Consider the following 27,398-nt stretch of genomic DNA (forward strand, 5'->3'; position numbering starts at 1 on the left):
GTGCACGAGAGTGGCAATAAGTAGCTTGTGGTAACAAAGCCTTTTCCAGAGTCTAGGCAGTTCAATTTAAAAGCAAAGTGGCGTTTACCGTTGAGGTTGGTCTGGAATCCGGCAGGGGGTCCGGGCGAACGGCGAGGAAGGCTGAGGACAGGTGAAGACAGGTATTGGCCTTATTATCCTGGCCCTTGCTGGGAGTGGGCCGGCTTCGCCTACCGGCTGGCGATAGGCTGCTTAAGGTGGCTCAATGGCCAATCGGATGCGAGGACAGTCGGATGTGCTCAGTTAGGCACTGGGGTTCCTTGAGACATGGCGGGCGGCCATCTTGGAAGTGTCAAAACCTCGTGGTGGCTAATGGTGGCAGGGGCAAACACAGCAGCTGTTGGCATCAAGTTTAAAACATGCAGGCTGTGTAGATGTTCTTGCAGGTCGGCGGATCACTGGTGCAATTAGCAGCGAGAAAAAACAAATCTCGCACGGAATAATGATTCTTACCCGAATTCGAGGGCAATTCAGGATGGATCCAGGAAAGGGAGACCACTGCTCCTGCAGGGTCCGGGGGAGCTCCTGCTCCTCTGGTGAAGGAGGGGGTCTGCTCCACGGCTTCCTTGCCATCTCTAACAATAGCCAAGAACCGGTCTCCTTCCTCCCCCTCGAGAATGTGCTCTGCCGCCATGGAAATACAGTCCCATAGAGTGAATGAGAATTTTGCAAGGGCACATGTGGAGTTGGCAGATTTAAGAACCATGTTCCGTGCAGAAAATACTTTTCTTGCCCATACATCTACTCCCTTGTCATCCCTATCTGGAGGGATAGTTGGATAAGCTGCTTGCTTGGAAGTTGCAGTAGCTGCCTGTACCAACAGACTCTCTGGAGAGGGGTGTTTAGACAGGTAGTCTGGGTCACTACTGGAAGGGTGGTATTTTTTGGTCAGATTTTTGTTCACTGCCGGATTAGTCTCTGGCGTCTCCCAATGCGCTGCCACCCTTTATTGGAGAGCAACATGCAATGGTAAAATAGGATCCATTTGCAGACCCTTATCAAGGATCATCCTGTTCAAAGTGGAGTGTAGACCACCCCATATAGTCTACAACTTTAGACATTAGTGGTCTATATGAAGCCTCTGGTGCTCAACAGCCTCCAGTCTACCAGAATCCAGCTCAGGTGAAGGGTCTACCCCACTAGCCGTTTGATCATAAAGATCTTTCAATCTTGAATCTTCGGAAATAAAGCTTTCAGGCACATTGGGTGTGCCAAAAAGAAGACCAAAAGGGGCATTATTTTCTGATGGCTCATTTTCCTCATAAATTGAGTTAAACTGAAATACTCTTTCCTTGTTAAAGGAATATAGGTTGTGTCAGGGATAGCCATCGAAGGCTTAAGAAATTGTGAGCTCGCCGCTGGAGTCGTCGAAATCTTTTCGGCTTTGATGGCGCCATTGGTTTAGATGGCGCAGTTGGCGCCGTCGAGGGCGTAGCTGGTGTCGATGACCTCGACTTAGGTTTGCGTTTGCAGCTCGAAGGGAACCTTCGATGACTTGTCATAGCGGCCGAGGCCTCGAAGAGGATATGGCCTTCATTCCGGGGGCGCAGGATTTGGCTCAAGCCCTTTCCGGCTTCTTTGGAAGGCGCGGTAGGAGCATGGCTTGCCGTGGGTGTTTGTTTTTTAAATAGTTTCAGCATTTCAGATGTAAATGCTTCCCATTCGGCAGGTGTGGAGCTTTCCGTCGGACAAGATACTCTCTCAGGCGAGGTGTCTGAGGACAAATTCGAAATAGGCGAACTGTGGGGCCTCTTTTTTTTTACTTCTGATGAGGAGTGTTGGGAGCCGCTCCTCGACCTTGATCTTTTACCTTCTTCTGCCGAGGAGAGTGGCAGAGACACCACAGACATACACAAAGTGGGTTGGTTAACGACATCTTGGAATCCCAATCTCGACACTTCTTGAACCCGATCTTCGGTGTACCGAGTGTCGAGGAAGACATTTTGCGATTAACAAAGGAAGCACACCGTAGTTTCTCGAAGCGATAGCTTATGCAGAAAAACAGAACTGAAGCCAACGTGCACTGCGCGTTCTATATATGCCTTTGATGACATCATCCTCGAGACTGAGGCTTTCGAGGGACATCAAGTTGACTGCATCAACGCAGAGCGCCCTCTGCTGACTTTTTTCCGAAGCAGCTGAAAACGGTTATCAAAGATGAGGCATACGTGTGAGGTGTGAGAAACCTGAAGTTGTCTCCCTATTTAGTGCCCAGGGATCGGTCGTCCAGGTGGCCAAGATACGGCCATGCTATTGGATCCTGTTCCTGGGGGTGTACCCGTGAGGGAGGATCATCCGGATGGGAAGTCATCGGGGAGTGCGAGTGGGACACAGGCGGGTGAGACACGGTATCCCCCTGCCTTTAACAACTCCCCCCATCCACTCACGTAGGACATTCCAAAGCACTGCGCCCCCCCCCCTGACCCTTTTCCAACACAAATACTTTCGTACAACACAGTGGAAACAAGCAGTTTACCAGGCATGTCGTAATACCGGGGTCAGGCAAAGTCAGGCAATTGATCAGAATCTCACACTCGACGGCCCTTTCCCTTCCCCACGGGGATTAAAGGTGGAGCCAGAGAGCACAGTACGAAGAAGGGGAGTACAACAGCAGACAGTACGATGAGACGGCTACTATGCAGCAGTTCAAATGAAGGAGGAAGGCAGCAGAAATCTAGAGGGTGGTGCAGAGAGAAATGACCTTGCCCTTTTCAACCCAGACCTGCAGAACCTTCATTGAGGAGAGCCCAAGACCGCGAACAATAGCTCCTGCGTCATGCTGCAGATGTCAATGGTACGCAGGGGCTGCATATGCTGATAAGGCAGAGCAGAGGAGGCTCCCACGCCCATGGTACCAACCTAGACTCCAAAGAAGCAGAACGCCAGGCGGTTAAGCACACCCGGTGAGTCGAGGAGGTAAAATCGATAGAAGCCAGGAGGTGTTGAGTGAGAATCGCAAAATGGCAAGTTCTGAAACAAAAACTGATGAACTATGCGCAAACTGTAAAAAGTGTGAAGGGGAGATCAGCAGCAGAAGAAAGCCGACACCACGTGGTGTCAAAGATACTCTGGTCGAGCCTCATATTGAGAGGCTACACAAACCAGAAGGCCAAAGGAACGCAAAGTGGTCATATGTGAGGGTTGAGCAAAAGCCCTGTACATTGAAAGACTTTGGTTCGTGAATTGGCATTAAAGTAAGGGAAGTGAATCCTGTGTGGTAAATAAAAAAAAGGGAAGTGATGTCCGCAAACATCGGAATTATTGCAAATACTATTGATGGGGTCAGCCCAGAAGATGGTGACCCGAGGGGGACGCCATCACCCATAATGAACTTTGGGAAATAAACTTTCATTTGTTGAAGGAACTTGGTTTTATTGTTTGAAACACATCAGGCCCCGAAGGCAAGATACTTTCAGAGGAACAAGACTTGGCCATTGAGGGTCCTGAGAATTACCAGTGGAACCATTTGTCTCGCGCTAGAGACACCGGAGACTGTACTGTGCTCCACCACCTTCACCTTACCCCGTGCTCAAAACGTGGGGACGGGAGATCCAAGCTATAGCCTCCCGACTTATATGATAACACTTTGTCCTTTGTTGAAATTTGTCCCACACCCTTTGTGTTTCATTTAAGGAACTGGTAATAGGTTTTCTTAGTATAGGCCTTTTTGTTTGACACACCACCACTGGAACTGCTTTATTTTTCAGTTGATGGTCAACACCAGTCCTCATCTTAAATGTAGGTTAGATTAGGTGTTTTTCCAACCCACATACCATCTTTCATTGTTCAATAAACACCCTTGAACTGTGACCATTTGTATCTATTTTACTTGTGACACCATGAGTTCCTCACAGAGGACACAATCCATTCGAAATGGATGTATACAAGTAGTGCTGGGCAAACTAATTCAAGGAAAGATCACATTTTGGATGTTGGAGGTTCTATTGTTTGAGCTTTCATGACTGCCAAGGGCTTGAGTGGGAGGACAGTGAAGACATGATGATACCATTTTAGCCAGGGACCTAGAACACGCACCACTGCCCGATGTGTGCTTTGTAAATCCCTGTAATGAAGTAGCATGTAAAAAATTAAAACGTTTTTTCAGCATACTCATGCTAAAGAAAAAATGCTTTCATATGTTCAGCGCAAGGAGGTATGCCGGTCCAGAAGAAAAATAAAAGCATTTTAAAAAAATAATTCAATGAAACCAAAAATAGTTTTGCATGTGGTCAAATGTTTAATAGGAAATATCCAACCCCCCAACCGGACTGAGCAGCATTCATATTACTACAAGAAATTAAAGTAATAGAGGAGAGAGCGGTTATAACAGAGCCATAAGGGATCGGGGAAGGGGCATGTACTGCTGAGGGCGTGTTTGTCAAAGGTTGTCCTCCCAATGACTGGCACTGAAAAATATATGAGACAGGTGGCAAGAGCAGGCAGATGCAGAAGTACACGAAAACAGAAAATGACTTCACTGTTTGTTCAGTGACCTGTACTCAGCAACTCGGTGCAGCATGCATTATTGGTGTTGGGAGACAAATTCAAAAGGAACATTCTGGAATAAAGAAAAAGCATTGCTAAAGTACGCTTAGACAGAGGTCGCACATTATGCACCCTGGCATGCCTGATCACCTTACCTGTCCTTCAGAGTCTTCAAAATCCTCCTGATTGTCATCCAGGTCATGGCCTTCGTTTTCAACTGTGGCCTCTTCTTCATCCTCTTCCGTCGTGATCACCCTCTGGGGTGGTTCCGGGGTCACGTCTTCATTGCCATCTTCAAACTCTGCAAAGTCGTTATCATCGTATTCCACAATGTCGTCACCATCTTCAAACTCCTCAAACTTGGCCTCAGAAAAGCCCCCAAGCATCAGGAGTAGAGCAAGTAGGATGTAGGATTCCTTCATATTGGCTAAACTCAGTGCAAACAAAGAAAGATTTTAGTGGGCATCAGTTGCATCAATATGTGTTCAGAAATTACATTGCAAATAAGACTCTGCATCCTTCATTGCTAGGTTTTTGTTTTACAGAAGTCACTGAGACAGCACTTAGGAAAGCCCACCTTGAGGGTACAAGTTTACACCTCTTGGGATCAGCCTGAACTATACCTGGGTATGGTAGAGTTGTGAGCAGCCAGTCTTAGTCTAAGGAGGGATACCTTGGTTCAAGAAAAACACTAAAGGTTCTATAAAAAAATATACTCTTAAAGGCACAGTGTTACAGTTCCAAGTTCAGGTAAGTACTTTAACTCAAACATACACAGTATAAGATCACTTGCCATACTCCTTCAATGGTAAACCACAGATGCACTTTGTTAATCACTTTAGATTAGCTGTTACAGTAACAGATCGCATAGTAAACCAACCGGAAACATATGCAAACTTTCCAAACTGTGAATAACGTTTTATAACTTCAAACCAAACCTGTCTTAATAGTCCAGCCTTATCTAGTATGAATCTCTCAAAGTTCAGATGAGCCACTGGTCCACCAGTGGCTGGGGATGGGGCAGCAAAAGGCAGGAATAAGCAGAGTACTAGTGACCAGGAGAGTTCCCCTACAGTTGCAGGCAAGTACATTTGATGGTTACAAGTAGGCTCCGGGAGGTTAAAATGACCCACTGAACAGGTGCCCCAAGGACCAGTGTCCATGGGCAGGCAATTTTACCGCTAAAAGTAAAAAAGGTTGTCCCCCACCCCCAAATGTAACTATGGAGACTGAAGGGTTAGCATGATACAAGCCATCTGTAGCACACAGAGTCACAGGATCAAACAAGCAGGCCCCAGGTAGGTTATACCAGGGGTGAACAGTACCTCGAAGTGAAGAAGTTGTTGCTGTAGGACGGTTACAGCGTTCAGGCCAACAGCAGACTCAGTTTCCTGTTTTTCAGCCCTAGTGATAGTAGAAGGGGACTTTGGTGGAGCTTGAGACAGCACTTGTACAGAGGGACGCTCAGCAACGGCTCTTCAGGGTGATGGGTTGTTGGTGCTGTCTGCAGCCTTGGTGGCCAGGCGGTTGTTGCAGCAGTCAACTCTACTACGTTTTTCGATCCTCGCCTCTTGTAAGGGGACTCTCTGGATTCAATTCGAGTTGTTGCAGGCCTAGGAGGATTCCCACATTCAAGCAAACCCATGCTTCTGGAGAAAATGCACAGAGATGCAGCACAGGACCCCAGGTATTGGAGGTTTGCAGGCCCGGGAAGTAGTAGCTCTTATGGGGATGGCCCCAATTGTAGCTTGTCTCAAGATTCATTAGGCCCACCAGTCTACGGAAGGAAGTAGTCTTCTATAGATCTTCCCGGTTGATTGGAGTGACTAGGTCCGGACAACAGTTGCAACTCAACAGGCTATGGTAGTCATTGCAAGTGGTGGTGACGTCCATCACCCTCCTCTTCAGAGTAGACTTGTTCCAGTGGTCAACTCACGGTTTCTGCTCCAGGACCTCAGAATGCATCCAGGAACACCGGCTGAGCCAACCAATCATGTCCCATGCACCATTCAAACTGGGGGGTGGCTGTCCAATGAGGAGAGCCAACCCCAGTCTGAACCCGATTCAAGCCAGGCATATTGCAGGACAAGGGCAGGGGAGTTTTGGTTGACCCATCCACCCCCCAACCCCAACTTGCTGGCTTTGTTAGCAACCACCCCCCCCCAAAGGACAAATGCATCTTTTCCCCCACCCAGAATGATAGAAGAGACCAGAAAGGGCAGGCCATCTTGTTCAGGGCTTAAAGGTTTGGGGTGCCTTATGCACCTTCAAAAATAAATAAAAAGGGTACACTGTCACGAGCCTTAACATATGGGCTTGTCAAAGTAACAAAATGTTACTAGAGAGGCAAGAAAAGGGTCGCCCTGCATCCCCTCAGGACTCTACATTAGTGTTGCGGGGGCTGATCTCGCAAAATAAAACCCAGGTAGGATAAACAGGATACCCCTGCGCTGGTAACTGCAAATGTTAGCCAGGGAAAGAAAAGAAACAGCGAAGGAGAAGCTTTAGGAGCTTCTGAAAATGCTGTACAAAGAGTGCCATGTGTTTCACAATAAGGTAGATGCCTAAAAATCTAAAGGAAAGCTTAACACTGAAAAGAAATCCCCAAAAAGGGGCAAAAAGGTTCCTTAGAGCAGAGAAAATTGAGGGGTGGGAGTGGAAAAACGTTCCCGCTCAATCAGGAAAATTAGTTGAAAAATCCAGGTGTCCAGCAAAAAGTGCTGACGGACCCACATGGAGTGGGGGTGGGTAGGGGGAGCATGCAGGATTTCACATAAAAAGATAAAATCGACCCTACCATACAATGAAGGTAAAACAAATATAGGCACAATATTTTGTCTAAAACTGTGTCCCATTAATGCAGCTTACCATTACTATTCTAGACTAGCTGGTCCCAAAAGTCAGTGGATATTGTTCATAACAACAATGCATCTACTTGATGATAGGGGGACTGATAGGGGGAACCATAAATCGGCAAACACTATACTCTTACAATGTACCCCTTTGCATGGTCCTTTGTTCTAAATGTCCTTTCCAAATAGGCGAAAGACACCACCATGCTGTGACCTAAGTTCCAAGCGTGCCTGTACCTCCTAAGCCATGTTCTTAACTAACCACAATTCCCTGGGCCTTCTGCCCACAGAAGGATTTTAGGAAAATGCATTGCATGCAAGGATAGTTTGTGGACATAATCCATGTCCCTAAAGCAGCCAGCAGGCATTAAAGACTTGTAATAGGTACAAAGTGCTTTTATCAAACCGGTTTATGCCGGTTCATGCCAAAAAAGCCAGACAACCCACCGACAAAGAATTACTTTTACCCACGCTGATGTGCATTAGCATTTCAGCTGCTTGTATGGACAATTGTATGTGCATACGTTTACTATACAACAAGATGAACATTGTCACAACTCTATGTCTGCCTCTGGGTGGCACAGTGTGCTGATCCACATGGCAATGTCAACCATCGCCAGAGAAGACAACCCCCACCTGCTCCCCCACCACACCCACCCCCTCCACATGGGATTTACACTAACTTTTTGCCCATTATGTATGATCCATTATATGGAGTTCTGTCTTTATTCGTCTGAAACACTCAAAGTTAACCATATACAACACCAGTTGGGTTGAGGAGCCAAAAGTAGCTTGTGGTAATGGTTTTAAGGTAACTAGGCTCTCCTAGTGTAGAAGCAGGATCTAAACAGCTTCCAGCTTGTTAGTTGCGTGCACACTCATTTCACTAGGACTAGGAAACATATTTCAAAACGCCAAAGCAATTACTGTGTCCGTTTCTATACACACATTTCTGGACGTTATCAGCACTGGATGTTCTCCAAACGTCCCTGCCAGGGACTTCCATTAACTTCTTCTGTGCAGCCCAAGCATACAGCGCCACCCTGGCTTTCCGACTTGCTAGCGCTGCTTATAAGAAGCCTCAGCCTTCCCGGGTCTTTCATTGAATCCTTAACATTGTGAAGCTCAGACCAATTTGGAATCGCTGCCTTACTGCCCATTCTGAATTGTGCTTTGCCTGTGGCTCTTCCCTGCTCATCTGCTGCCTTGCTCCAATTCCTACAGCCCTGCATTGCAATCTCAGTCCAACCCCTTCTGCCCGCCGTCAGCATGTTCACTTCTTCCTTTTGTGTGGGGTCGCTGCAGCCATTTACTGGTTTCTTGTGCCAATTTCCTGCAGCTCCCAGCCCTTGCTTATTTTGCCGTGTCCATGCAGTCTCCTGTCGATCACTTGCAGTTTTCCTTAAGTCTACTACCCTGCTCTGCTCCCTCGGGTTTATTCAGTCTCAAGCTTTACCCAGTTTAGTCAGTCCCCAGTTTCAGGTCTGTACCTTTTCCCTTATAGTCCAGTGTTCCATAGCCTTGCATAATTTGTGTGTATCCAGACCAGATTCCCAGCCTGCTTTGGTCACCAGAGCACTGTTCAGTTACCTTATATTAGTTCTGTGCTACATCTTTCTGCATTCATAGTTTCCTGTTCTGAATTTGTTTTCCTTTCGGGGTCTTAAGAGTCTGGTTTTCTATGGTGTCTGCACCCGTGCCTCTGTGTATTCCTTTGTACAGAGATTGGGTTGTGAACCTTAGGAGTGGATCTCTGCCATTTCCATCGTCCTACCTGTAGTTTATAGTGCATTTCATCTAACAGTGTGTTTGCTGTTCCCACAGTAGGTACCCACTGTATGTTGCAGTTGGAACCACAGTCTTGTATCCTATAAGTGTACTCCTGGCTTGTTCCTTAAGGTCCAGACACAGACGTCACTCTTGCTGTCCTTCTCACATGGGTCTGCATTGTGAAAGTCTGTTACAGTACCTTTCACAGAGGCATTGAGCTTTTCTTATTACTGGGGTAGTCTAGATCAACCAGTGTACACCCGTAATGGGATTCCGCATTGTTTGTCCAGTACATGATTACCATCCGTTCCAGTTAGTGGTCTGGCTTTTCTACTTGTTCCGTTAATATTGACCTGTTCTTCCTTTTGTTTGCTCTCCTGCTGTATGCACTTGCCTGTTCCTTTATATAATCGGCATAGCAGCCCCCAAATCTACATAGGGTGCCATGTGCACATTCTCAACCATAAACTTTTTTTTTTTTTTTTACAATGCAAGACCTACACCACACGTGGGATGCGTTTTAGGATCGGTCAACCCCCGGGACTTACATTCCCGTCACACAGCGGCAGTAAATTTGAAAGCACAATTAAATACTTCTACACTTTCCGCTATTGAATATCAACTTAAAGAGACTGCCACCAAGAAGCTCCAATTTTGCTTTCCGAAACTCCCTCTCATGTAAACCAAAGAGAAACAATCTTGCTAAATAGCTCCCTCAAAACAAGATCAGCAGTGGACCATGCAACCACTTAAACCTTTATGCAATAGAGCAACAGCTTGACATACACTACTGAGACCCGACAAGAGGTTTCTGGACCAACTAGGCTGTTATTTACCCCGCCTACACTTTAAGCATTACTGCCGTGAAAACAAAGCGGGAGGCAGACTGACAATCGGCCATAAAGAGCACAAAAGGATATGAAATGCCTGGCACACCTATTAGCCTTGTGAAATACTATGCAAAAAATGAAAGTAGCGCATCATCCAACCTATCCTTTGGTTCTAATAGACAAACAGCGTAGAACGCATGTATTTTTTCATACATTTGAGAGAAGCACATCAATCTGCCTCTTAAGATAGTCATCCTGTGAGATTTTAATTAATGGGCACACGATCTTGAGGATACTCTGGCTCTAAAGGCAGCCAAGTGAATGATAAAGCTAAGTGTTCAACTCACTTCAACACCACCAACTCACAAAGCCACACGTTTGACTGGTTAGTGACTGACAAAAAAACTCCAATACAAAATATCTTTTAACTCCGCTAGGATGGTCGGGTCACCAAGTTCATGCCTTCTGTGTAACTGACCAAATTGCCCTCCCACACATTAAGGAAATTCTGTCTAATCCAAATTCAGAAAACCTCACATTTAACATATTTGCACACTGTATATTCAAACTATATAACAATAAATTATTTGAAATAACTGACCGAATAGTACCTCTGATAATAAACAGCACACCATGTTCGGTTTACTATGGCTCTCGAAAAACTATGTCAAGATTCATCCAATAACCAACCTAATAGGATATTTAAAAAAGAATTGGTAATGCCAATAGTTTTGGCATTTACTGCCGTTTGCATTTTGCATTTATAGGCACCAGGGTGCAAGGAGGAGTGTTTAAAGTTTCAAAAGGAGGATACGATAAGGGGTGCAGGTGTGGAATAGAATGACAAGGGGAATAGAGCATGGGAGGAAGCCATTGATACAGGGTGCGATCGATAATGAGTTGGGGTGAGAGGGTAAGGCGAGTGGTGTGATTAAGGGGGTATGTAGGGCAGGTGGGACTAGCGAGAAAGAGGTCGTGTGCGTGGTAGGGGTAGAGAGAGGGGAATAGATTAGAGAAAGATGGGGTAGGATGGGTGAAGGTAGAGAGTGAATGTAATCACTTATGGAGGACTTGCATGTAGTGAAGTCAGAGTTAGATTTAATATTTTGCCCAGTATCATACATTTTGGGTAAATAGTGAGGCAAGCATTTTAACATTCAGCAAATTCTGCGCTTGACATGCTTAGCGCCAAAATCAGTGACAAAACAGTGTACTCAAGATCTGTGCAAATCTTGCCAGTTAACCATAGGAATCCTCTGTATGCGAGAGGCAATCTGTTTAAAAACAGCCTGACCTCCCTTTGGCATAGCCGACAACCAGGCCATACTGACAGGCAACATAATATGGCCAGCCAGCAAGCGGCATTCTTTGGTCGTTTCGATTGCAAAAATATACCTGTGAAATGGGGCAACCTAATAAAGCATGAGAGAAGAAAATGCACCCCTTTAAATAATCCCAAGGGTCTAAAAACAGCAACAGTATTGCCCCTATTCAGCTTAGGTGATGGAACAGATATTAAATAGTGATTTTCTCACTTAACCACTAAGGCGTTTGTCATACAATCATAAATGAATGTGCTCAGTTGATGGGGAGAACCAAGTGTGGGGTTGTTTGGCAGGGAGGAGGGGCATTGGGGGGGGGGGGAGTTTGTGGGAGTGTTTGTTACTCCGAGTGCCCTTGATATTCCAGAGTGGTCCATGATCACAGGTCTGAGGCGGTTGTGGGGGGGTGGGGGGGAATTGAGAGATTGGTTTGGGGACAAGGCCGGATGACTATGAAGGGCATCCAAAATGAGCACGGGAGAGGTTGTGACTGGACTGAAGGACTTAAAAATTGTTATTGGGAATTTACAGGGGAGGAGGGGGGGGGGGAGCCTGTCAAGATAAAGTCAGGAAAGTTCTGCTGTATATGAAGAGACATGGAACTGGTGAGGCCTTTCTCTAACAGACCCATTTAACGGGCAGAGTGAGAATAAATGGGCAACGCAATGGGGGTGCCCTAGATACTATTCATCATTCTCCTTCGACACAAGTGGGTTGGCCATTTTGATCCACAATTCCCTCATGGTTCGTCTTTTGGAGATCTCAAAAGACCAAGAAGGCAGGGCACTATTATTGACCAGATGTAAATAAGGGGGGGGCAGGGGGTGGTCAGAAGGTGGTGGATATTTGATATTTATTTGTTACCTACTATTTTATTGATGTGTGTCAGGGGCAAAACCACTCGGGACTAAACGTTCCACTCTTGGGTGCACCACACAGCCTCCAGGATTGACTTTATTCTGGTTTCTAGGCAGGTGGGCATGGGGGCCAGTGAGATTTTACTGAGAACTATCTCAGATCACTCACCAGTAAAATTAGAATGCCGTATTCCTGGGGAGAAATGTGAAGGGAGTGAACTGGCACTTAAAGTCGGAGTCGCACAAAGACTCAGTATTTCATGATCAACTCAGCACATACAGGCCTTTTTTTCCAATCAATAGTGGCACTGAACTGCCCCGGGGTATTGTGGGAAACTTTCAAATGTTACATACAAGGGTTTTGTTTGGGGAAGGAGGCAGGGATTTTGAAACAGATTAGAGGTGATCGAGAAGCCAATGAGGTAATGTTGAAGATGTGTAACGGGTGTTATGGGAGACGGAGAACGTGGAGGTGATGGCAGATATCCAGCAGGTATCATACTTGAATAGCGTTGTGTGAATGTAAACACTTGCCACATCCGAACTAAATTGTGGACATTGGCATGGGCCTAGACCGGATTGAGTTGTGAATGATGGCAGGTGCCGCCCCAGGATGTAATTGCAAGTGTTGGCATGTGCCACGCTTCGAAGGGGCTGGGAGCGGTAGCCTGCACGAGCAACTGAAGAAGATGATGAATGCCGACCTCTGGCGCATATGGATGGAGTAGCCTTGGCTAACCGAAGCCGCACACCGACTGGATTGGGAATGCTCTCTGGGCCAGATTTGAAGGGACGCACAAACGCCTGCCAGCCCCGCATACAGACAGGTTGACGTAGGTGGCTGGGGCTGAACTTGGGCAAGATTATGAAATGTGAGTAGACGCCATGTGTGAAAGGGACTGAGTGTCGAACGGTCCCAGATCCGGACGGAGATGCTGAGACGCTCGCGCATCTCATCTGGAGAGAAAGTTTAGCGCTGCGCTTCCAGACAGCAATGCCAAGTAACCAATCCCCCGACAATTTCACCTCTCTGCATAGACCCCTCAAACTCTAAACAAACAACCACAAGCCTACAACACAACAATCTGCACAAACCTCACTGCAACAACGAAACAAACCACAAATACTCGCACAACAGCACACAGCAAATACCGACCGTAAAACACCCCAAGCCCAGCCTACGGAGTTGTCGGGCTGAGGTCGCCAACAGCACATCACTGCTTTCTTGCACTTTTCCAGCTTATTCCCACTAACTCACACCCCCAACCACCCTCTTTTTTTTTTTTTTTTTTTTTTTTTAGAGCTGCCACCAGGGCACCACTCCGGTGGCGATAATGCGCGGTACAAATATCCCTTAACATTAACAAAGAACTGGATGCTTTACAAGAGAATGCATTGAGAGGGGTCCGCTACCTGCTGTGAGAAACCTCTGGGTATCCTAAGACCTACTCCCCTTGAATCCTCTTCTCAGGTGGCCAGGGATAGGCCATCGCTTTTGGATACTCTGGGATGAAGAAGCAAGGGAGAATCACATGGGTGGAGTCTCCTTGGGGAGAAGATCTCCACAGGCAAGACATAGTATCCCCCTTTCCCTTAATAAGGGCCAGCCTAACACTACCCCAGCCTTTATGGGCTTTTGTAACACATTTTCCATCATTTAACACACTATAGTACTGGGATGAGAAGCAGCAACTAAGAGCGATGCACAGTGGTAGGTCATTTCACCACTCTAGTGCTGAGACGAGAATGTCCCTTTAACCATGGTCAGGCAATTGGACTAAATGACTCACACCTGAGGTCACTCAACAAACCTCACGTTTAGAAGAGTGCAGGCAGTTCAAGAATGCAGGACGGAGAAACCTGCTTGCGGGAAGCAGGAGCTGTGGCGAGCTGCATGAAGGGAACTAGCGTGCATCCTGGAAGCTATGACAATGGTGAGGCAGAACAGAGAGGGGGCAGGCGGCAAGAAAGCAGGCCAGAGCAGAAGGGGCAGCAAGAGGACCGGAAGCAAAGCAAACGCTTTGGAGGATCAGGCCTTCCCAGAGAGAAGGCTGGCAAGCGTTCGTAAAACCATGTAACGTGTGGGAGAGGCAGATGGATCGCCAAAGTGAACAAGCAGCAGAAGCCACATTAAGAGGGTCACGTACCAATAAAGTGGGGGAAATGGGTGGTCTAGAGGGGCAGAGCAGGAAGGGAACATGCAGACAGTTGATGGTGGTCGGTCATTTTTTCGAAAAAATAATGTCGAAAAAAAATGTCGAATTCCTTTTTTTTTAAAATTATATATTTATTTTGGGGTTCGGGATAAAAAAAAAATAGGTAAAACAAAAAAATGGGGAGTTGGGGGGAACCCCCCATTTCGAAAAAAAAAATGCATTAAAAAAAATGTGACTTTTTTTCGACATGTTTTTCTCTCGAAAAAACTTTCGACATTATTGCAGTTGAAAAAAGGACTATAAACCACAGTTGATATGTCTCGAGAGACCCAAAATCAAATAAAGCACATGATATGATTATGATATGGCATGTATAACGCACCTATACACAAGTGTTTCAAGTCGCGACGAGGCAAGGGAGGGGGACAGAGAGAAGACAGACAACAATCCTACTAGGCCTGGTGTCATTCAGATCGCGCAAGTGCTTTGGAAGGGCGAAGGGGGAAAGTGCAGGGGGAGGGCGAGGGGACAGTGCTGTACATGGAATAATATAATAATAACAATAAGTAAAAAGTAAGGCCAGCAGGTGGTAAGTGCAGACATCAGGTGTCAAGTGCTGGTAGAGGGGCTGTAGGGATACAGAAAACAGTCCCCAAGTGCAGGGGTTGCCAGGAAGGCAGTGCAGGTGAGCGGCTAGCGGGGGAGGGGACCTGTGTCCGAGATCAGATGGTGGCCAGGTAACCAGTGCAGTTTCAGTTCAGCCAGGAGGTGAGCAGGGGAGAGGAGGAGAAAAAGCAGAAGCATAGAGAAAGGTTTTGAGGTGCTTCCGGAACTGGAGATGATTCTCCTCAAGTTTTAGGGAGGCTGTTCCAGAGGGAGGCACCAGCTGAAGAAAGATCTACCCCCAACTCGTTGCTTGTAGAAGCGACTGAACCTGAGGGAGTTGGAGGCGGAAGAGCGAAGAGCCCGAGAAGGAAGAGAGAGTCGAAGCTATTGAGGCCCCAAGCCCCAGAAGGCCTTCTGTACAATGCAGAGGGTTTTGAACTTAATCCTCGCAGCCACTGGAAGCCAGTTCAGGGATTTCAGTCCTGAAGAAATACGATCCCTGGGCGTGAGACCAAGGACAAATCTCGCTGTCCTGTTCTGGATGAGTTGCAGAGGACGGAGAGTAGAAGCACACAGATTTAGAAAGAGGCTGTTGCAATAGTCCAGCCTAGAGAGAACCAGAGCTCTGGAGACAGTGAGCTTCTGGGGGAAGGAGGGGAAAGGAAGAATATCTCCGAGGAGGTGCAATTGGTAGTGTGACTTCATAGAGACGTCAGAGGTGTGAGGAGAGAAGGAGAGTGTGGAGTCGAAGAGGACCCCAAGGTTTTTAGCCTCACAGGTGGGAGCAGGAAGAGGGCCAAGAGAGGCCGACCAGAGTGACAGGAAAGGAGGGTGTGGGTGTGCCGATGAGGAGCTGCTCGGTCTTACTGGCGTTAAGGTAGAGATCATTGGTGGCACACCACTCCTGGATGGTGGACAGTCAGAGATGGGAGAGGAGGTGGCAGAGGGTAGCCTGAAAATTAGCAGAGTGTCATCGCACAGCACTGCAAGCTGGGGAAGAGAGCGGCAATGCGGTGGGCAAGAAGTGCCAGGTATTGGTTGAACAGCCAGGGAGAGAGGTTAGACCCCTGGGGAACACCACAAGTAGAGATGGAGATAGGAGGAGAGAAAGGACCAAAGTTGAACCTGGGAGGGTCGATCAGGGAGGAAAGAAGTCAGCCACACTAGGGCCTGACCGGTGAGCCCCAGTTTATCATGGAGATGGTTGAGCAGGATGGCATGGTTGACCGTGTCAAAGGCAGAAGAGATATCAAGTAAGATGAGGACACAGGGGGTGTTGGATCTAGGTTGGAGCGCAGGTCTTCACGGATGTTCAGGAGAGCAGTTTCCGTGCTTTGGCAGCTCTGAAGCCAGACTGATGATCAAGGAGACAACCAACAGATTCAGTGTGAAGATTGCGCTGGGAGATGGTCAGCTTTCCCAAGAGTTTGCCCAGGAAAGGAGTGATGGAGATTGGGTGATAGTTAGTCGGGCAGGAGGGGTCAGCAGAGGGTTTCTTAATAAGAGGGTGCACAAGGGAGTGCGTCAGAGGGGAAGTGAAGACTTCAGTGGCGAAGGAGTGGTTGCAGAAGTCGGACAGAGCAGGAGCCAGGGAGTCAATGTGGTCCTTGATGGTTTTGGAGGAACAGGGATGAACCTGTTTTGACGAAACTTTCATAGATCAGACTTGTCTAGAAACCTCATCTGGGGAGAACAGGTGAAAGGCAGAAAAGGAGGAAAAGCAGGGAGTAGAGCGAGGAAGGGGAGAGGAGAGAGAGAGGATAGGATGCCCTGAGTTTTTTTAATGAAATGAGAAGCCAGTGCCGAGCAGAGGGCCTGGGAAGGGACAGGAGAGGTCGAGACTGCAGCAAGATTGGCCATTTCCTTGCAGATTTTAAAAAGAGTTCAGCTGAGTTGTTAGATGCCACAGACTTGGGCTTGGATGTGAGCTCTCTTCTTGGTGCAGACAGAGAACCGGTATTGCCTTTGGAGCAGGCGGCAGGCCAGTTTGTCAGAGGATGCATATGAAGCACACCATTTCCTCTCAGCCATCCTGCACTTGCGTTTAAGGGCGACGAGGTAGGAGTCGTATTTGGCTTTGGGCTTCAGGCGGATCCTCATGACGGGGACAAGAAGATCGAGAGTATCAGATATAGCAGAGTGGAGCATGGAGAGGGCTGCATCAGGGCGTGAGTCAGCCAAAAGGAGGGGGGGGGGGGGGAGTGACAGTGACAGCCTCAACTGACACACGCTTCATGGGTCGGATGACCGTGAAGGTGGGGGGGGGCAGTGATGGAGTTGGCTTGGCCTGTGGTGTAGAGGGTGAGCTGGGAGGAAAGGAGAAAGTGATCACTCCAGGAGAGAGGGGTGGTGAGAAGGATAGAAAGGGGAAGGTCTGAGGAGATCAGAACATCCAGAGTATGGCCTGCAGAGTGAATCGGGCCAGAGGGGAGAATAGAGAGTGAGACAGGGTCGGAAATGTTGCAAAAGAGTCCAGAGGAAGGACAGGATGCATCCAGGTGGACGTTGAAGTCTCCAAGGAGGAGAAGTTGATGGGTCGAGACCAGGAGGGAAGAGGAGAGGTCCGCCCACTCAAAGAGGAAGGAGGAGATCTGACCAGGTGGCTGGTATATAGTAGCCACACTAAGGGAATGGAAGAGAAAGAAAGAAAGAGAGAGAGAAAGAGAGAGAGAGAAAGAGAGAGAGAGAGAAAGAGAGAGAAAGAGAGAAAGAGAGAGAGAGAAAGAGAGAGAAAGAGAGAAAGAGAGAGAAAGAGAGAAAGAGAGAGAAAGAGAGAGAGAGAAAGAGAAATAGAGAGAAAGAGAAAGAGAGAGAGAGAAAGAGAGAGAGAGAGAGGGGGAGACAGAGGGGGAGACAAAAAGAGAGAGACTGCAGACGAGGCATTCGAAAGAGGAGTAGGCCCGAGTAGAAATGACAAAGGCAGGAATCCACTCGGGGAAGATCCGGGCTACACCCCCTCCGGATCGGTTGGACCTGGGCGCGGAGGGGATCTTGTAGTCGCCGGGGAGGAGAGAGTCAAATCTTGTGACAGAGCTAGCCGTGAACCAGGTCTCAGTGAGACCGAGGATATTGAGGTCAAGTTACTCCAGATGTCAGAGGAGTGCGACAGCTGAGCGAGAGTTAAGAGTGGCAATATGGAGAAGGTTGCCGTACTTGAAAGACTTCCAGGGAGGGGTACAAATGAGAGGTATGCCCTGCAGAGGTGTAGAAGAAGCCCGAGGGGGGGAGAAAGGGAAGGAGGAAGGGGCAAGGCGGAGGGAGCAGAGGGAGGTGTTGAAGCCGCGGAAGGGGGCTGTGGGGGGGGGGGGGGAAGAGCGGACAGTAGGAGAAGAAAGGAAATTGATGAGGCGCGGGAAGCGTCTATCGAAGAGGACAAGGTTGGCCTGAGGGCCTTGGGCCAAGCCGGTACCATTCACATAAATATTAATGATGACCTTAGAGGAGTGGAAGGAGGACAGGAGGGCCTCCCACCGGGTACCACCATTAATGGGAGAGGAAGAGAAAGGTGAAAGCACAGAGACCATATGTAGGATCCATAGGTCTGGTGAGGGAATGACAAAGAGGATGTCAGTGAAAGTTTGCCTGGAGAAGGCACTGGTATAAGTGCAATAGAGAACCTGGAGTTAACGTGTGCGAGTTCCAAATGCACCCTTGAATACCGAACGTACTAGATGTATTCTTGAATACTTTACAGAATTAAAGCAACATGAACGTATGATTGAATAAGCATTTCTGAATGTCGCACAGAGATAAGGTAAACAAAGAGAATGTTTGGAATGGAACAAAAGCAATGTGGTGCAGGTGGCAAATACCACAAAGCAAGTTGAATAAATACAAGTGTTGGCAAAGCAAGTAAAATCTCAAGAAGGGCTGAGAAGAGAAACTAGTATCAACAGTATAACCAAATTAGGTTCCATGTGTTAACATGCACCATACAAAAATATCGCCATATTTTTGCGGCAATATTAAGGCATGGAACCTGCGGGGGGACACCCCCGCAACCCCTGCTCCCAAAAACCCCAAAACGTATCCCCCCAAAAAATATCACCTATGGCCGTTCCAGGCGACCATATATACGCCGATATTTTTGGTGGGGATAATATGTAGCGATACCCCAAATTAAGGGTGAGCAAGTACTTTTCTCTGTCAAGGGAAAGCAGAGGACAATTTTTGTAACATCTCATGAAAAGGGGTAGCGGTTGCGGGATCTGTGATGGGTGGACTGTGTGATCCGTAAAATACGCCTAGACAGAGGGCCCAGCATGGAAAGCAAATGAAAGAGTGTATACCTTGTATTGGTGAACCAGAGAAACTACCCTTGGCAAGAAGGTTGGGGAGGGTCCCAATCCTTTGAGAATTCTTTTTTGTTTGAACTTTCTATCTTGAAACATGGGGAAGGGAACCCCGAGAGGTTTGTGGAACAGTTTTGAACCTGGAAAGGGGAACTGAAAGTAAGCCAGGAGCTGGAAGAAGCCCAGAACTTTGTTTGGAACACAATTTCTTTTATTGCGGACATCCCTACACATTGTTTAGCTTTAGCTGTGAGGGCAAGTATAACAGTTTTGGACACAGACAGACTTTAAAGTTGAACTCTTTGACTAAGACTGTCTTTCGTTTCTTTAGGAAGGGGAATCAGACCTTAGCTTAGGGCAAGATCGGTCTTCATCCATCCCGACATTTAAGTTAAATAAAGTGAGTTTGTTTGAATTTTGAACACGTGGTCTGTGTATTGCTTCACGATGCCTTCACACTGCATCAATCTGCACAGATCAGACAATAGGTGGGAGAGCCAGAAGACTGGGGCCTTCTTGGAGTGGCTCCTGATGGAGGCACGGCATTCCCATGCAAGTGGACAATGTGAGAAACTTGCAGGCGGAATAAGTGTTCAGGAAGGCATTTCGGGAACACTACAGTACTCTGTACTCATCCAAAGGAACGCAATCAGAGGAGGATATCCAGCAATACATGGATGGGGTGGAACTACACTGGCTGTCCCACGAACAAGCAGAACACTTGACAGGGAGGTGACACTGGAAGAAAATCAGGAGGGTGATCAAAGACCTACCTAGGGCGAAGTCTGCAGGACTTGACAGTCTTACTGGAGAATTCTATAAGGCTTATAGTAACATACTCGTCCTATACCTACTACAAGTATATGAGGAGGTAGTCCAGCTGGGCACCCTTCCGCCGACACTTAGGGAAGCCACAATTACAATCTTGCAGAAGGAGGGGAAGCCAGTGAGGACTTGTCCTCGTATAGGCCTACATCCTGGATTAATGTGGATAGTAAAATCCTGGCTAAATTGCTTGCAACTATGCTCCTCCCCTTTATGCGTGAGCTAGTCCAGGCAGATCAATCATGGTTTATTCTGGTGAGAAACACCACCTTTGTGCTCCGGCGATTCTTTGGCCTTCTCAAGGGGGCGAGGCAAGACATACCAGCAATCTTATTAGACACAGAAAGCATTCGACTGGCCATATTTTGTTTCGCACGCTCTGGCAAATGGGCTTGCTGCACAGGTTTTGGAAATATGTTTCTCTTTTATAAGCGTCCCCTGTGGCAAGGGTAGTTGCAAATGGAGAACGCTCAGCACCTTTGCCGATGGAGAGGGGTGACGCTCCAGTGCCTCACCGTTACTCTTTGCACTACCTATGGAACAGTTGGCCACAGTGCTGAGAGACCACCACTTGCAGAGAGGTATACAACTGTACTCTCATAAGGTTATTCTCTCTTTATATGTGCATGATGTTGCCTTACTTTTAAAGGACCCACTAATGCAGCAGATAATACACTTTGGGGAAATGTCAGGGTTAAAAATCAATTATGATAAATCTGCGATACTCCCTCTCACAGATGGGGTATAGCTCTTTGATGATGACTTTGTGTTTAGGTTGGAGCCCGTTCACAGCAGATATTTGAGGGACACAGATATTCAATTTAGGGAGAATTACAGCAGAGCGGAGGACAGGCTGCAGGAGCAGCTAAATAGGTAGAAGGGGCTCACCACTCCTTAATGGGCCATGTCGCAGCCATCAAGATGGTGCTACTACCCATATTTTGGAATCTACTGATAATTCTCCCAAAATGCTTTTTTAGGAAGTTGCAGGGAATGTTGGCGGGCTTCCTGTGGGCGGGGAAGGTCCTGAAAGTGCAATGGGAGGTTCTCACACAGTCTTAGCGTTGGGGGGCCTGGCGCTCCCAGATTTTGAACATTACTGCTGGGCAGCACAAGCCAATTTCCTATCATTTTGGTACGAGGAGAGGCCCAGTGGACCTCATGTTAAAATTGAAAGGGCAATAGGGGCCCCTCATTTATTATGGGCAGCGATTCTGGAAAGTATCAACCAGAGGGGAGGGAGTACAGGGTGGTGGCTAGTACATGTGTGGCATGGCAGAGGCTGGCGAATTACCTAGGGCGGGCCAGCTGTATTGTCCAGGACTCCCGGCAAAGTACATTCCTGGCCTGTCTGTCATTAGTGAGCGGATATACAAAGTACTGATGGATAAGCTGGCGGTGACAGAGCTTGGTGACTTATGTGAACAATAACTTTCTGACCCTGGATGACTTCAAGCAGAGGGAGGGGAAGGGGGGGGGGGGGGGGGGGAAGCACGACCGCGGTGGATGTATTCCTCAAATTTAGGATTAAGAATGAGTTCAGGGCTGCCCGCGCCCCCACCTTCCTGAGGCAGCCGCCTACCTTTCTCCAGCTGCATGCGGTGACGGAGGCATGAGGTGAAGGACAGCTGGTTTCCCAGATTTATGAGAAGATGAGGGCTGTGACCCAACAAGCCGAGGATAAGGTGAGACGGAGGTGGTAGAGAACATTTGGGGAGGGGATTGGGGATGAGGCATGGCTCTACATCAGGGCCCAAATCCGCAATGTGTCGCTGAACGCCCAGTATAACCAAATACATTTTAACTATATGCGCCAGACCCATTATACAGCACTCAAGTTCGACAAATATTGCACAGAGGTACCAAGGGAATGCTCTCGTAAGTCTCCTGAGGCAGATTTTATGCATCTGGCAAGGATATGTCCTCCATTCATGCAGTTCTGAGGGTGAGGGGGTGTTCGAAACTTTATCAGCCATAGTCAGAGAGGCAGTCTTGGTGATGGCGCTACTGGGTCTCACCTGGGTCTGGCCCAGCCGTACAGGTGATTGGGGGCTGTTGATTGTGGCTCGCAGACGGATAGCTATTACTTTGTGGAAGGGGCCGGAGGCGAAGAAAGAGCAATGGCTGGAGGATGTGGTGTATTGTTATGGGTGATGTGGTTGACATTCACACATTACTGCTACACCCACGCCCTCCAAATACCTGGGGACCGTATGTCCAGTTCTTGTTAACTGAGCCTGAAACACCAGCAATACTGGACTAAAGGCATCAGGCAACCATGTGGCATGTGGTAGAGCGGTGTGAGGATGGGGGGGTGGGGGTGGGTGTGGTGGGGGAGGGGGGGGTTGTGAGAGGGTCGTAGCGACAGGATGGACACCCTCAATAACTGAGGGTGCAGCAGGCCTGTATTTGATGCTACGGTCTCACCGGACTAATGTGGGTGCAATGGACAAGGATAACCAGGGACATGGAGGAGGATGCTGTTATGTACTTTTTTGTGGTAATGGCACTGTTTTGTTATGTTGTGGTTTGTTGATATGCATTTGTAAAGCGCACTAAACCCAAGGCATCTGGGCGCATATCTTAGGGTCACAAGTTAGGGTATGAGTTTTAAAATCAATGAACAGTTTTTTTTTTAACAAAATAAACAAATGAATGTGCTCTGACAAATCATAAATAAAGTCCAAAATAATAAATATAAACACATATGGCTATTGATTACCTTAACAAGAATGTAAAAAATACATTTGTGTTGCACTACAAATCATCGTATTATAGTGATGAACACTTGTTAATAACGGGGTCTTAAGGTCATCCCTTGATTTGGGAGGCGGTGGCATTATTTGTTCACAAGTGAGACACAGCAGAATGGCATAAGGGTCCGATTTCGGGTCGTTTGGCAGCACATGGTGGTAGTATTCAGAGGATGCCAGATATTCCTCTTCACTCTGTAACTATGATGTTTCCTGCATACAAACAAGTAATTCTAAACTTTAAGTGTACACCTTAGATCTCTGAAATGCAGTGGGGAAACCCCTAAATCACAAAACGCAGCCACATCCAGGCCAGCTTTGCAGAGCGTGAACCCTGCACAGGCCCATAGGTGTAACTACCCAGTCACACAGGCCGACATTGGGCTCTGAGTACTGTCATGGTGCTGGGGTGATGTCTGAGTCAGAGGGTTGTCCCACGGACGTCCTCCGAACCTCCGCTTGGGTCAGAGCGGATCATAGACTGAAATACATGTCAGGGGCTGCGAGGCATCAGTGTTCACGGAGGCCACGCCGCGGGAACCCCCCCTCCCCCCAGCTTCAGCCGCTAGCACAGGTACCTTGGAATAGGCTCCGTTTCAGCCACGCACTTCCACAGTTATTTCCTCCATGTTGGGATCGCAAGGACCGACGGGAACAATTACGAAAACATTTTGGTGTGAAACAGAGAATAAGAGAGAGGGAGCGAAAGAAGGGAGGGACAAAGGGAGAGGATTAGGTGGGCTACACCGGAAGGCCGGGCCTGAGGAATGGCAGGAGGGGCAGTCAAGCTCAGAGGACGGGTGACGCGCATTCAGAGGACAGCAGGGAAGCCAAGGAAACAAAAACTAGGGGGCAGGCCGAAAACAGGAGCAGAAATAGACGAGGGGGGCATGGGCTGGTATATTACAAAGCAGCGACTGAAGTAAAACATTAACGTGGTAGCATTCGGTCATTTTGCTTTGGCATGGCAGCGGGACCACTAAGGGATGAAATGGCAGAAGCACTATGGAAGAATTCATACATATATGAATAACCTAACACTGCTGTAATCCCAGCCCTTCCTGAGCCTCTCTCGCTTGTACCATAAACTCATACACTCACATGTTCCTATTCCCTTATGATCTGTATAGACCTTGATCACTGTACACATAACATGAAGCATGATGAGCGTGAAAGCATAAGCAACACTTAGCAAGCAGAATGAGACATACTGGGAGGTTTTCCCACAGTGATTATACAGACACTTGGCCCCGGAGGCAGGCAAAAGCAAAACATAACCAGTCCTAAATACAGCTTCCCAACATTATCATAAGCCGTAGGAATACCAGGCACACACGCTTAACACGTGTTATTAGACACATGTGTCTGAGCAGGAACTCAATTCCCCTGTTCCCCTTCCACCTGACCAACCCACTGTAGACCATACTCCTTCCTTCTCAGGAGCGCAATGGTATTCATTTTCACCACTTTTTGTGCAAATCACAAATTAGCCTGTTCCTCCTCGGAACGTATAAAAGTTCCCCAATCAGTCCCTAGCCTCTCATAACGATGCGCGCAAACAGAGAAAAGTAACAAACCGAGTCTTTAGTTCAGAAACAGAATAGCGAGGCAGAGTAGACAGCCAGTAACCCAACTGCAACGTAGTGAGCACAAATAACACAAGCAGATAGGACTTAGCTTTTTGTGCGGAAGCCCACACGGGACTACCCGGACCAGGAGATCATCATTAGCATAGAAGTGGAGATGCTGGAGGTTTCATCGCCGCACGCCCGGAGTCCAGCCGTGCCTTCTCAATCCCTCTGCGTGCCGCTCCAAGAGATCCTCAGCATTCTCGCTGTCACCGCCCATGCAAACAGAATTATCTGCACCAGGCACGGGCGGTTGACTAATAAGCCGTTGCCAATCAGTCAGCTGCTGATGCGAGCCAACAACTACAAAAAGGCCCAAGTGCTGCTGGGAATTCCAGACCCAAGGCTGCTGCAGCTAAACTGCCTTTCCTTGGTCCACTGGTTATCTACCACGTTGCATAATCCTAAGTCTGCCCCAGCCCCTAATCCTGACTCATCAGCACCCGTCCTATCCATTTCCCCGTCAGTGATCCATAGCTGCATATGTTTGTTCATCGGCTAAAGGTATGTTGACATGTCATCCTTACCCTTCCCTCCGGATCTCTCCATATTAGCTCCTTAGTGTGGCCCTAACTTATCCATCTTTCATTTTGGTATATTGATAAGCAATGAAGTGTTCTTCCCACCTACCTCCGTTCATGGAAGCTAGCTTATGGAGATAGAGAGGGAACTGACTAGAACTGATCCTCCGAGTATTGTTTCAGCTGCGTATGTGCCCCCCATAGGCATTCCTTCTAGTTATGGGGAAAAGAGCCAGGTTTTGAGTAGTTTTCTGAATAGAGGGTGAGCGCTCGTGTTACAAATGTCCTTTGGTAGCTCATTCCAGGTTTTTGGTGCAAGGTGAGAGAAAAAGAATACTCAGAATACTTTTGTTGTATGGTTTTTGGTTCCAAACGGATGTCTCTGCTATATTTTAGTGACCTTGTTGGGTGATAGACGTTTATTTTCTCTCTTAGGTACTCTGCACTTTGGCCGTAGATTGTTCTGTGCGTTATGCACACTGATTTGAACTTTATTTGCTGTTTTATTGGTAGCCAGTGTAATGTTTTCAGAGCTGGTGTGATGTGTTCTTTCCCCAGTAGTTTGAGGAGGAGTCTGGCTGCTGCATTTTGTATGCATTTGAGTTTATTTTAGAAGTCGCTCTGTCATGCCTAGATATAAGATGTTGGCATATTCTACTCTGGACATGAGAGCAATGATGGGGAGCGTTTTTGTGGGCGAATGAGAGGAATGATAGGATCCTTTTTACTGCTCGTAGGGGGGAGAACCATTTCTTGATTAGAAATTGTGGCTCTAGAATTAGTTTGTTATACATCAAGACTTCCAGGCTTTTCAATATCGTCGGTGGGGCTGGAGTTGTACTAAGTTCCGTTGGCCAAGGGATTTAGTGATTGTTTGCTCTGTTTTTAGAGATACTTTTCAAAACACTGAAAAATTACTACTAACAGGTAAAAATATCAGACAACACTATTAATAGATTACATATATAGTCATTGGTTGAGGACAGAATACAAATCCAACCCCTGTAAAAGAAAGAACAGATTAGATTATGCACGAATGGGCCACAGAGAGTTAACCCTAACTTCAATTGTCCTTCCCTAGGTTGTCTGGAGCCTATGCCCAAAAGTTCAGGAAAGTTCCGATAAAGTTTGTGAAGCTGGGGAAAAATTAAAAAGGTGGGGTCTCTGGGGTCCAGTCAACAGTTCCAAGGGTTAGAGTACAGTGCATTCTAAGAAGTGTCCCCAACTTTCGGAAGTCTTGCGCCAGCAAGCTATATTAAAACCAAATTATAGTAAAAGTTAGGAAAACGTTTAAAAGGAGTATAGGGGCAGGTAAGTACAACTGTAACTTGCCCTCGACCCCCCCCCCCGTACACCGATTCTTCCCGAGACTTAGCAGGTCAATGGAAGATGGTCAGAGGTTGCTTTTCCTGCCGTTAATCGCAGTACTCGATTCGCAGGGGTTGCAGGTTAGAGCTGATCTCCAGTGGTCTTTCGATGGTGCAAGGACTCTCGGACAAAGAATGCAGGAAAACCTGATGCAGGACCCCTTGCAGGACTGGACTCAGGTAAGCTGTTTCGGGCTGTGGTCATCTACTCCAGGGGTCACAGCTCCCTAGCAGGACTAAGATCAACAAAACAGGGCTCCACCAGGACAAAAGCAGAAGTTGGTCACCAGGCCTGCTTCAGTTGGGTGTCCAGTCTATTCACTGGTCTCACAGCTGGACAGGAGTCTTTGCTCCTACAGGTTACTCCAGGATCTCTAAAGAAGGGGTCCTCTTCTTATCCTAAAAGCCAGGTAAGAGCCGAAACTCCCACTAGCCAATAGCAGGACTAGCCCACAAACACGCCCCAGCAGTGGTCCAATCAGAACCAGTCAGACACACTGAACCAGTTTGTCCCAGCCCACATCCTGTCAGCAACCACACACAGCCCTTCAGTAGCCCGCAAAAAGCTTCTGCTTTCCCCAGGCACTGAAATCCTTATAAGGATTTTCCTGGCCTCACAGGCCAGGAAGAAGGCTAAAGAACAAGATGGCCAAAGGATAAGGGAAAAACCATGCGGTGCGGCCATGCTTGGACACTAGCACAGTTAGTAGCCAAACGCGGAAAAGCTAAAACGAAAAGCACCAAAAACAAAAAACAAAGTGTGTTAAAAAAAGTCACTGCTGTCACCAGCATGTCCTTTTAGCACACCTAGGGGTAACCAGAAAATCCTCTGAGTTTTAGTCTAGGGCAAAACAAAAAGTGTACCTACCCCATTGATGCTTTGTACCGAACTGGAGGTGCGGGGGACACCCCTGCTACCCCTGTTCGGTATTATGGGCTTGGACCGGCATTGTAGATACAATCTTTTCGTGCAATCCCTAACAGATGAGCAAAAGACTGTAGTGAAGCTTAAGGTTTCAATGCACTGTAAAAAGTACAGGTCAGGATCAAAAATTAAAGCAAATTGTGTGGGTCCATTAAAATGCAAGGAAAGGT

The 27,398-nt window shown here is 47.5% G+C and overlaps 1 protein-coding gene across 2 annotated transcripts in view; it reads right to left on the reverse strand.

Annotated features, from left to right (window-relative positions):
* The window catches only part of CCDC47 (coiled-coil domain containing 47), a 454,951-nt gene that overhangs the window by 386,820 nt on the left and 40,733 nt on the right, over positions 1-27,398 (reverse strand). The window contains exons 1-2 of one of the 2 annotated variants that reach the window (XM_069634112.1): positions 23,366-23,481; positions 4,680-4,951 (exon numbers count right to left, since the gene is read on the reverse strand). In XM_069634112.1, the coding sequence (XP_069490213.1) occupies positions 4,680-4,946 (267 nt within the window). In that variant the 5' untranslated portion in view covers positions 4,947-4,951; positions 23,366-23,481. Of the gene's footprint in view, positions 1-4,679; positions 4,952-23,365; positions 23,482-27,398 lie in introns of those variants that run through there. The other variant, XM_069634111.1, reaches the window with a different exon arrangement.

Source organism: Ambystoma mexicanum, chromosome 13 (assembly GCF_040938575.1).
Source record: "Ambystoma mexicanum isolate Mex_15411 chromosome 13, UKY_AmexF1_1, whole genome shotgun sequence".
NCBI lineage: Eukaryota > Metazoa > Chordata > Amphibia > Caudata > Ambystomatidae > Ambystoma > Ambystoma mexicanum.